General features: G+C 46.2%; 1 protein-coding gene across 12 annotated transcripts in view; it reads right to left on the bottom strand.

Annotated features, from left to right (window-relative positions):
• Window positions 1-12,092, bottom strand: part of LOC121447943 (kinesin-like protein KIF1B) — a 155,370-nt gene that overhangs the window by 43,543 nt on the left and 99,735 nt on the right. For all 12 annotated transcript variants that reach the window (XM_041651284.1, XM_041651283.1, XM_041651292.1 and 9 more), the window contains 4 exons: window positions 10,298-10,416; window positions 8,523-8,608; window positions 5,077-5,206; window positions 4,763-4,925 (listed from right to left, as the gene is read on the bottom strand). In XM_041651284.1, coding sequence (XP_041507218.1) covers window positions 4,763-4,925; window positions 5,077-5,206; window positions 8,523-8,608; window positions 10,298-10,416 — 498 coding nt within the window. The remainder of the gene's footprint in view (window positions 1-4,762; window positions 4,926-5,076; window positions 5,207-8,522; window positions 8,609-10,297; window positions 10,417-12,092) is intronic.

The following is a 12,092-nucleotide window of genomic DNA, read 5'->3' as shown; positions in this document are numbered from 1 at the left end:
CCACAGCTAGGATCCAGGGTGTGTGCTAGGGTGTCTAGCGGGGTCTGGACTCCACAGCTAGGATCCAGGGTGTGTGCTAGGGTGTCTAGCGGGGTCTGGACTCCACAGCTAGGATCCAGGGTGTGTGCTAGGGTGTCTAGCGGGGTCTGGACTCCACAGCTAGGAGCCAGGGTGTGTGCTAGGGTGTCTAGCGGGGTCTGGACTCCACAGCTAGGATCCAGGTATATGCTAGGGTGTCTAGCGGGGTCTGGACTCCACAGCTAGGATCCAGGTATATGCTAGGGTGTCTAGCGGGGTCTGGACTCCACAGCTAGGATCCAGGTATATGCTAGGGTGTCTAGCGGGGTCTGGACTCCACAGCTAGGATCCAGGGTGTGTGCTAGGGTGTCTAGCGGGGTCTGGACTCCACAGCTAGGATCCAGGGTGTGTGCTAGGGTGTCTAGCGGGGTCTGGACTCCACAGCTAGGATCCAGGTATATGCTAGGGTGTCTAGCGGGGTCTGGACTCCACAGCTAGGATCCAGGTATATGCTAGGGTGTCTAGCGGGGTCTGGACTCCACAGCTAGGATCCAGGTATATGCTAGGGTGTCTAGCGGGGTCTGGACTCCACAGCTAGGATCCAGGGTGTGTGCTAGGGTGTCTAGCGAGGTCTGGACTCCACAGCTAGGATCCAGGGTGTGTGCTAGGGTGTCTAGCGGGGTCTGGACTCCACAGCTAGGATCCAGGTATATGCTAGGGTGTCTAGCGGGGTCTGGACTCCACAGCTAGGATCCAGGTATATGCTAGGGTGTCTAGCAGGGTCTGGACTGCACAGCTAGGATCCAGGGTGTGTGCTAGGGTGTCTAGCGGGGTCTGGACTCCACAGCTAGGATCCAGGTATATGCTAGGGTGTCTAGCGGGGTCTGGACTCCACAGCTAGGATCCAGGGTGTGTGCTAGGGTGTCTAGTGGGGTCTGGACTCCACAGCTAGGATCCAGGTATATGCTAGGGTGTCTAGCGGGGTCTGGACTCCACAGCTAGGATCCAGGTATATGCTAGGGTGTCTAGCGGGGTCTGGACTCCACAGCTAGGATCCAGGGTGTGTGCTAGGGTGTCTAGCGGGGTCTGGACTCCACAGCTAGGATCCAGGGTGTGTGCTAGGGTGTCTAGCGGGGTCTGGACTCCACAGCTAGGATCCAGGTATATGCTAGGGTGTCTAGCGGGGTCTGGACTCCACAGCTAGGATCCAGGGTGTGTGCTAGGGTGTCTAGCAGGGTCTGGACTCCACAGCTAGGATCCAGGGTGTGTGCTAGGGTGTCTAGCAGGGTCTGGACTCCACAGCTAGGATCCAGGTATATGCTAGGGTGTCTAGCGGGGTCTGGACTCCACAGCTAGGATCCAGGTATATGCTAGGGTGTCTAGCGGGGTCTGGACTCCACAGCTAGGATCCAGGTATATGCTAGGGTGTCTAGCCGGGTCTGGACTCCACAGCTAGGATCCAGGGTGTGTGCTAGGGTGTCTAGCGGGGTCTGGACTCCACAGCTAGGATCCAGGTATATGCTAGGGTGTCTAGCGGGGTCTGGACTCCACAGCTAGGATCCAGGGTGTGTGCTAGGGTGTCTAGCGGGGTCTGGACTCCACAGCTAGGATCCAGGGTGTGTGCTAGGGTGTCTAGCGGGGTCTGGACTCCACAGCTAGGATCCAGGGTGTGTGCTAGGGTGTCTAGCGGGGTCTGGACTCCACAGCTAGGAGCCAGGGTGTGTGCTAGGGTGTCTAGCGGGGTCTGGACTCCACAGCTAGGAGCCAGGGTGTGTGCTAGGGTGTCTAGCGGGGTCTGGACTCCACAGCTAGGATCCAGGGTGTGTGCTAGGGTGTCTAGCGGGGTCTGGACTCCACAGCTAGGATCCAGGGTGTGTGCTAGGGTGTCTAGCGGGGTCTGGACTCCACAGCTAGGATCCAGGTATATGCTAGGGTGTCTAGCGGGGTCTGGACTCCACAGCTAGGATCCAGGGTGTGTGCTAGGGTGTCTAGCGGGGTCTGGACTCCACAGCTAGGATCCAGGGTGTGTGCTAGGGTGTCTAGCGGGGTCTGGACTCCACAGCTAGGATCCAGGGTGTGTGCTAGGGTGTCTAGCGGGGTCTGGACTCCACAGCTAGGATCCAGGGTGTGTGCTAGGGTGTCTAGCGGGGTCTGGACTCCACAGCTAGGATCCAGGGTGTGTGCTAGGGTGTCTAGCGGGGTCTGGACTCCACAGCTAGGAGCCAGGGTGTGTGCTAGGGTGTCTAGCGGGGTCTGGACTCCACAGCTAGGATCCAGGTATATGCTAGGGTGTCTAGCGGGGTCTGGACTCCACAGCTAGGATCCAGGTATATGCTAGGGTGTCTAGCGGGGTCTGGACTCCACAGCTAGGATCCAGGTATATGCTAGGGTGTCTAGCGGGGTCTGGACTCCACAGCTAGGATCCAGGGTGTGTGCTAGGGTGTCTAGCGGGGTCTGGACTCCACAGCTAGGATCCAGGGTGTGTGCTAGGGTGTCTAGCGGGGTCTGGACTCCACAGCTAGGATCCAGGGTGTGTGCTAGGGTGTCTAGCGGGGTCTGGACTCCACAGCTAGGATCCAGGTATATGCTAGGGTGTCTAGCGGGGTCTGGACTCCACAGCTAGGATCCAGGTATATGCTAGGGTGTCTAGCGGGGTCTGGACTCCACAGCTAGGAGCGTGCTAACAAAGCACTTCCTCTGCTTCTGCTGCGTCAAGTGATTATTATATCTTTCCATGCCAGCATTTCCCTATCACACAGACAGCATTTTAGATTCAAAATGGATGAAAAATTAAGTGACCCCGATTATTTAGACAAAGGGACATATACAGAAGCATGGCTCACGGAGAGTAAAGAAGTCAACTCAACAAATTTGTAGCAGGATATTGTAGTGCATGACTGTAACCTGAGCACTCAGGAAGGAGAGTGGGGAGAATGGCAGGGCTCAGGGCAGAGAGGTCTACACAGCAGTTCTGGGCCAGCCAGGGCTACACAAATCTCCCTGTCTTAAAACAAGCAAACCCATAAAAACTAGTAAAAAAAATATACCCCCAAACCTCAATGAATGAACGTTACTACTCGCAAAACCCTAAAAAACAATGAACAAACCTACCCCCAACCCTCCCCCAAAAATGAAAAAACCTACCCCCCCCCAAAAAAATCCCAATCAACAAAATATAAAGTCTTGTTCTTGTTTTACTGAAAATGAAATCACATTACTTAGAGAAAGCTTGGAAATTTGAGCCTCTGCCAGGCACGGTAAACCCTATGGTAGACTTGTCTAGCAGTCTATTATCTGGAGAAGAGATGCTCAAAGTCATCTTCCAGGAAGTGCCTCTGACATAAGCCTGATGGTTTTGTGTTCCCACGGCAGGGGACCAACTTCTCCTCAAAAGCTAAGATTTCACTGTTTACAAAGATGTACTCAAGTGCCTGCTCTCCAGCAGATGGCAAGAGTTTACCCACAGGGCTTAACACACAGGTTACACTCTAAAAGGTCAGATGGGGGAAAGAACATATTTAAAAATCTTTGATTTTTTTTTTCATGACAGTGTTTCTCTGTGTAGCTCTGACTGCCCTAGAACTCACTCTGTAGACCAGGCTGGTCTCAAACCCACAAAAATCCACCTGCCTCTACCTCCCAAGTACTGGGACGGAAGGCGTGCCCTACCACTGACCCGCTTATTTAAGAATTTTTTTAGACTTAAGGGTATGTATGTTTTGCTTGCATGTATGCATATGTACCACATGTGTGCCTGGTGCCTATGGAGGGCAGAAGAGGTGGTCAGACCCCCGAAACTGGACCTAAGGATGGTTGTTAAGCACTTTGTAGGTGTTCAGATCTGAACCTGGGTCCTTTGCAAGAGCAACAAGTACTCTTAACCACTGAGCCATCTCTCCAGCGCCCAGGAATGGGGAGGGATTTTGAACAGCGATCTTGATTTTCACACCAGTTGACAGCACCTTGGCCAAAGGCTCCAAATTACTAACAACTCCTACTGCTGACGCTGATGCTTTCTGTAATTATACAATATCTTTTTGAACTCCTTTTAAAAAATACACACATTTTGATTTTTTTTTTCTCAAGACAGGGTTTCTCTGTAGCTTTGGAGCCTGTCCTGGAACTAGCTCTTATAGTCCAGGCTGGCCTCGCTCCTGGAGCAAGGGGACTCCACTGAGTCCTCAGCAGTGTATGCTGTACGCTCCATGGGGAACCCTGAGCCGTCATGCCAGTGCAGGGTTTGATTCTCACCCTGGGAGAAGAAAGTGCTCTCAGAGACCTGCCATCTTTATCCCTCAAGAGCCTTAGTCTTTCATACAGGTAAGGCGCTCTACAGCAAGAAGGAATCTCTGTAGTTAACTCGCTGGATGGGCACAGCAAAAGGGCAGTGTGGTGTTTTCAAATGAGAAAAGCCCCATAGGTTCAAGTATTTTAGCACTTGGTCCCCAATCGGCAGCTGTTTGGGAGGCTATGGGTCCTTGAGGAGGAGAGCCTTGCTAAGGAAGTACATCACTGTGGGCAGACCTCCCTCCCTCTCTCTCTCTCTCTCTCTCTCTCTGAACCTGCCTGCAATGAAAGCGTGACTGGCCAACCTCTTGCTCACGTTGCCATGCCGCTTTCTCTGCCATGGCGGACTCCGGCCCCCTGAAGCTGAGATCTGCAGTGAACCTTTCTTCTCTCTAAGCTGCTTTTGCCAGGGTGCTCTATTCCAGCAACAGCAGAGTAACAACGGCAGGTGGCTTACTTGAACTGACAGAAGATGTCCGCATACTCCGGAAGGATCCCACTGGCCTGGAGCACCGTGACTCGGAAGGTGAAGGCGCCGCCCAGCTTCAGGTGGTTGCCAATCTCCTCAGAAAACCCTTCCATCACCATCTTCCCATGCAGCAAAGTGCCCGACTTCAAATCTGCAGAGTTAACGATACACATACGGGTCAAGTAATGTGAAGAGGAGGACCTGGGCGCTCTTCCTGTTTCCAGCTGACCAGTGTCACTGCTCTGCCGTGGTATCAATGTTTCCCCTGAGAATCTCCTCAGTGACAGCGTCTGCCTACGCACCCAAGTCATTCATTCGGTTGACTTCTTCGGCAGGAGTGATGACATCAGAACTCTGACCCTGCCCTTCCACGATCCTCAGCTCTTCCAAAGACAGGCCAGAACGAGTCATTGCGACCGAAGAAAAGTCACTCTGGAAGTAAGGCAAGGCTCGGTAAATGACGTACTCTTCCATGTCTTGATCGATTTTTATTTGTACAACAATAATATTTTTATTTATACAACAAATAATGATGTGGGAATGATTTCTTATTAATAAAGAAACTGCCTAGACCCATTTGATAGGCCAACCCTTAGGTAGGCGGAGTAAACAGAACAGAATGCTGGGAGAAAGAAGCTGAGTCAGGGAGTCGCCATGATTCTCCCACTCCAGACAGATGCAGGTTAAGATCATTCCTGGTAAGCCAGCTCGTGGGCTACACAGATTAATAGAAATGGGTTAGATCAATATGTAAAAGCTAGCCAATAAGAAACTGAAACTAATGGGTCAGGCAGTGTTTAAAAGAATACAGTTTCCGTGTAATTATTTTGGGTAAAGCTAGCCGGGTGGCGGGACACAGCCCGCCGCTCCGTATTTCAACAGAGTGGCTCCCAACGTGCTAATGAACTCCACGTAAAACCTGAGAGAGCTTAATTTTTATCACAGAAAAAAACAGAGTTTAACACAGCTTTTGGCTGTTTGTTGGTGGCTTGCTGTAGAGAGAGTTCCTGAATCAGCAACAGCAGCAGAAAAAAAGCTGCGTCATTTTAAAGTGTGACTTTCTGAAGGGCTGTGCCACCAATGCGATCTCTGTCTGGATCCTGTGGGAGACAGAGCTTTTGAATGGAGCATTTGGAGTAATGTGCTACGGCTTGGTTGATGGCAATGTGGACTGTTGTGTGCCTGGAACTGTGTGTGGCTCAGGGGCACCAAATGGCTCTGAGGCAGGAGCTGCTCGGCTCCGCCATGATGAACTGTGCTGGTCTCAGGCAGGAACTACCGTAATTACCATAAAAAGAGCTCAGTTAAGGTTTAGACTGGGCAGGAAACAGGCTGTACCTTATTACCGTATTACCTGTACATGGTGCAACTTAAGTTTTTAAAAACTGCTTAACATTTTAAGAAATGCTCCTGGATAGTAAAAAAAAAAATTACAGATTCACAATAAAACAGATTCAGACATAAAAGACCACACTGTTGGATGAATGTACGTAGACTTGGGAGAGAGAACAAAGAGAATATACAAAATAAAGTTAATGGTTTTTTTTTTTAAAAAAGGTAAAGTCTTTAAAGAGACAGAGTACAGATAGTTAAGAGATTAAAAGAAATAAAGAAAAATAAGCCATGTAAAAATGAAAAATTCACAGAGAGTCTGGATTATGTATATTGTGTTTTCTTTAAAATTTTTGACTGTAAAGGAGCTAAGTACAGAGAGACATTTCATTCTATGGGCTGCCAAGTGGAACCAAAACGGATATCATGAGGGTATGACTTCAGAATTTGGGCCTAAGGATATGATGCTTTGGAAAGGGTCTTCTTTTGTTTTCACAGAGGACCAGACCCTGTGGATTGCATCTATCCCGATATGGTATGATAGACCACGACCTCCTGAAAAGTTCCTGTGAACACCCTCAAAAAATTACTTCACTCAACTGGCAACTGAGATAAACCTGACACACAGGTTACACCCTAAATGATCTGATTAACAGCGCCCCCATTCAGCAGGAAGCAGTTTGGAGAGAAAAACTGCGCCCATGTTCCCAAAATATTGTTTATAAATGTTCTTTTACATTTAAAGGGGGATATGATATAGGTATGAATAATTTGCATTGGTATGGATTTTAAGGTCAATTTTGTTATATGTATATGTATTTTTGATCTTGAATAAGGTGTGATTGTGTAGTTCATTTTTAAAATGTAATGTATAATTAGGAAATATAGGTTGTTGATGGATAATCATAATAGTCAAGTTTGTAGTCATGTTACTTAGATTTTCTAGATATATAGAGATATATTTCAGATAGGCATTCTTCATATCACTCAAAGGCTACAGAATATGGCATTTAAAATATTTTAATAACTTAGGACTTTTCATGACAATGAGACATATCTGCTCCTGGCGGCACCAATCTACTTCGAGAGGAAGATGGGCATCAAAAAGGATCCTTATGGAGTTTGATAGCCATTTGGGCAAGAAACTGCTCTTGCCTGGACTGTTGCATAAACCGGACACAGAGAACCTGCAGAGAGAGGACTGCTGAACTTGCCTAAAGGTGAGATGGTCTTTCGGGGTTCCTGACTCATGAAAGAGTCTGCGAGACATTATGCAGGATACAGCAGAAAGTGACTGAACTGTCTTTGGAATTTCCTGCTTCATGAAAATGTCTGCTGGATACAATGGGCCTGAAGGCTGAAGATGGATGCCCCAACGGTACAAAAGAACTTTGGGTGACTGTCCAGGCAGCGAGATGTCTCTGTCATTTCTAGAGTTTTCTTATTTCTTGTTTACTTAGGTAGTATTATATCCTTCTGGAGTCTTTGATGGAGTTGAAGAATGAATAGATAGTTATAGTTTTCCTTAGTTATGATAAAAGATAAAATAGATATAAATATTGTAACTGTAATTCTTGCTTGATAACTGTTTTGCTATATGTAATTTTACTATGTTAAAGTTAAAGCCTTTCTTTTTTGTTTAAACAGAAAAAGGGGAAATGATGTGGGAATGATTTCTTATTAATAAAGAAACTGCCTAGACCCATTTGATAGGCCAACCCTTAGGTAGGCGGAGTAAACAGAACAGAATGCTGGGAGAAAGAAGCTGAGTCAGGGAGTCGCCATGATTCTCCCACTCCAGACAGATGCAGGTTAAGATCATTCCTGGTAAGCCAGCTCGTGGGCTACACAGATTAATAGAAATGGGTTAGATCAATATGTAAAAGCTAGCCAATAAGAAACTGAAACTAATGGGTCAGGCAGTGTTTAAAAGAATACAGTTTCCGTGTAATTATTTTGGGTAAAGCTAGCCGGGTGGCGGGACACAGCCCGCCGCTCCGTATTTCAACAAAATAATTATTTGTACAAAATAATAGTAAGTGGGACTAAGAGATGTGGGAGAGAAGGCAGTCTGTTAATGCATTTTCATCTTTGTAACTATTTTTTTTAAATATTTATTTATTTATTTATTTATTTATTATATACAATATTCTGGTGCCGGAAGAGGGCACCAGACCTCTTTACAGATGGTTGTGAGCCACCATGTGGTTGCTGGGAATTGAACTCAGGACCTCTGGAAGAACAGTCAGTGCTCTTAACCACTGAGCCATCTCTCCAGCCCCCATCTTTGTAACTATTAGACATAGCCCATATCTTACTGAGTAACTAACTGTGGAGTAACCAGCATCTTAGGATTGCTAACGTTCTAGGCAAAGGAAATCCATCTACTTCCTTTTCTTTCCCAAATACTTCTTACCTGATTAAAGTACTCGTTATCAAACGATATTTTAGCTGTTCCTGACTGCCGAATCCCAGAGCCATAATCAGGAGCTTCTTCATCCGCTAAATAGAAAGAAGCCAACAAAGATGGGATGATAGTGCACGTGAGGGGAACAGCGCTCAGAGAATCATAAAGTAGGGAGGAGAGACTCAGTATAAGAGTGCATGGCAGCCGGGCGGTGGTGGCACACGCCTTTAATCCCAGCACTTGGGAGGCAGAGGCAGGAGGATCTCTGTGAGTTCGAGACCAGCCTGGTCTACAAGAGCTAGTTCCAGGACAGGCTCCAAAACCACAGAGAAACCCTGTCTCGAAAAACCAAAAAAAAAAAAAAAAGAGTGCATGGCACTGCAGAAATGAGCCGCAGCTGCCGCTCCCAACCATTTCTGCTCAAACGAGAAGAGTTAAAAAGAACTGGTTTCAATCTTGAGTTTGTTTATAATGTCACACGTAGGAATTCTGACCCCTTAACATCTTGGCAAGACTATATATTCAATAATAGGCAACAGAGACTGAGACATTATACTGACTTGTGGACGAGGTGACTATGTGACAGTCTCCATCACACAGAGCCCAGCATTTATGAGTTAAGACAGACAGTACAGGAAACAGCCATATTCTTTCCTCAAAATGCTGGCACAGTCATGGGAAGTGAAACATGTTTGATTCACGTATTACATTTAGCAGGGAAATAAATGGCCTCTTGTCTTGAGACAGGATCTCATATATGAGTCCAGGTTGTCCTCAAACTCACTCTGTAGCTAAGGCTGACCTTCAACTCCTGATCTTCCTGTCTCTACCTTCTAATTCTGGAATTACAGCATGTACCACTATACTCAGTTAGAAAGAAAAAGTCTAATAGAAAGCTAGGCCAGAATAACCTAAAATCCTTGGTTATTCCGACGTTCAAGGCCTATCAGCTGGATGTAGGGGCTCATACTTGTGAGGCCAGCACTCAGGACATCAAGACAGGAGAACTGTTGAGTACAGGACAACCTGGACTATACCGTGAAACCTCAAACTACAAACAATTCAAAATACAAAAGTAAAATGTTCAATACGTGAGCCAAGCACTGGTGTATAATCCCAACACTTAAGAGGCTGAGGTAGGAAGAATTTGAGTTTGAGGTCAGCCTAAGATATACAGGAAAAAAAAAAAACTATCTCAAACCAAAAGAGCCTACCCTGACTTTTTAAAAACAAACAAAAACAATGTCTTACTATATAGCTCAGGCTGACTTCAAACTACACAATCCTCCATGCTGGTCTAAATTGCTCATCACTTTTTCAAAGTCAATCCTAGAGTTAGATAGTTACACACAATTTTTCTCAAAACAGGCAATATCCCAGACTAAAGTGAAATCTACTTATGATACTTGTGGTGGTGAGGATATAGATACACTAATAGAGAGGAGGCTTAAGGAGGCCTTCCTCAATTGAAAAACACAGTGCCACTTATATATGTGGCTGAAGTGTCACCCACATGGAGCTAGCCTGTTTTTCCTGTGATTTCTTTCTCTTTTTATTTTAAGAGCGTTGGTGTTTTGCCTGCATGTAAGTCTGTGTGAGGGTGTCAGATCCTCTGAACTGGAAATACAGAGATGAGTTGCCATGTGGGTGCTGAGAACTGAACCCAGCTTCTCTGGAAGAAAAGCCAGTGCTCTTAGCCACTGAGCCATCTCTCCACCCCCTATCCATCCTGCTTTTTCTGTAGGAAAGAACCCACAGCTCCCATTAAGAAAAAGGTCACTCACCTGCAATGGCCTGCACAGCCACGCGCAGAAATCCCCGCACTTCCCCCTTCTCACTGACGATGGCCACCCTGTGAATCAGTGGCACCGGGTACAGCAGGTTGCTCAAGTACACAAATGCCCTGGAGACAGAAACCCAGAGACAAACGTCAGAACATCTGAGGAAGGAGAGGTTGGGACTTTCCATCGATTGAGAGAATGTTTCCCCAAACTGGTCTCTGGGCCTTTTAAGATGTCTCTGAATTCTGACGTCTTAAATTGCCTCGAGCTGCTTTCTCACGCAATCAATACACAAGCAAGTGTGAAGACCGACTTAGACCAAATTACTCTCTTAAAAAAATTACACCATAGGTGGAAGAGTAACAATTGGAAGTAGATGTTCAATACTGTGATTTCTGCAGAGCAGAGGAGCTCACCGAAGAGCAAAACCTTCAGAGGTAAGCACGGACCAAGAGATCTGGCTTCTCACCATACACAAAAGAGAAACCAAGAGATTTAAAAAAGGCAGGGAAATGTGTCTGGAATAGTTACTAGTTCTAAAGTGGATTTTACATCGCAGTACTATGAGTCTTTGCTTTACTTAAAGGACTATTTAAAAGTGAGAGAAGCAGACATGTAGGCAGAGAGGCTATGCAGCCAGAAATTTCCGAGTAGTGAGCTGGCAGGAGAATGGGCATCAAGATGAAGGCTAAGGGAGAGGACAGAGCCAGCCCTACGCAGTTAGTCCCTGTCCCTCAAACTAAAGTCATCAGTAAAAAGGGGAGTTACAAGTCTCTCCTGCCTCCCCTTCTATTTTCTTCTTTTGTGGTCCTGGGGGAGAAACTACAGGTTCATACTTATTACATAAGACCTCAGCATTCTACCAGCCCAGCCCTTCTGAGACAGGGCCTCACTACTCAGGCTGTTTTTGAACTCACTTTGTAGCCTAGGCAAGCATTAAAAATCTCTATCCTTCTGCCTCAGTCTTCCAAGTAACTGCGATTACAGGCCTGAGCTTCCAGACCTGGCCAATACTTGATATTTCTAACACACTAGACAAGTCCTATCATCGTTGTGCTTTTAAAAGGTTCACTATTTTGTAGATTTTTTCAAACATTTGTATTCACGTGGTCTCACTAGACTGTGTGTATGTTGTAGGTGAGGGGATGGGAGACAACTGTGAATGAGTCCCTACTCTCTTTCCACCATGTGGGTTTCACGGATCAAAGTCAGGTGGTCAGGCTTGGTGGTAAATGCCACTACCCAATGAGCCATCTCACCTGCCCCTGCTCATTTTTTTAAAGCAATTAAAACTGATCATCACAAGTCCAAAGGGCACATGTTCCAATGACTGGAAGAAAAAGTGCAATCTAGTTCCTACTGTTACTCCTGTCTTCTCACTTGGTATATGCTGATCTTTGTACATAAAACAAAAGACAAAGAGTATATTACCCCAGGAAACTAAAAATAACTGACCCTGATGCACAGGACTGTTAGCTGCATTTCTTGATCTAACGTTTACATTACAAAGAGAGAAGAATGAAGGAATGGATACTCAGGATTTCAACTCAAAACAATGAAAGAGATTATGAAAATAGGTACAATGCATTACATTAATAACATTTAAGAGCATAAATGAAGACGCATGAAAAGCAAACACAAATAACTGCAAATGAACAGGAAATTGTAGCATGATGTCTAATTCCCTTTCAGTCTGCTCCAAAGCAAGAGAGAATATTAACAGAGGAGTAACTTTCGCTCAACAGAAACTTATGAATGAAAATGTAATCTAAAAAGGATTACCAGTAGGATCAAACAC

This window comes from Microtus oregoni, unplaced genomic scaffold (genome assembly GCF_018167655.1).
Source record: "Microtus oregoni isolate MIOR12 unplaced genomic scaffold, Mior012 000005F_ref0000423, whole genome shotgun sequence".
NCBI classification, from domain to species: domain Eukaryota; kingdom Metazoa; phylum Chordata; class Mammalia; order Rodentia; family Cricetidae; genus Microtus; species Microtus oregoni.
The sequence above is the reverse complement of the archived record's forward strand: the minus strand, read 5'-3'. Positions and strand labels throughout refer to the sequence as shown.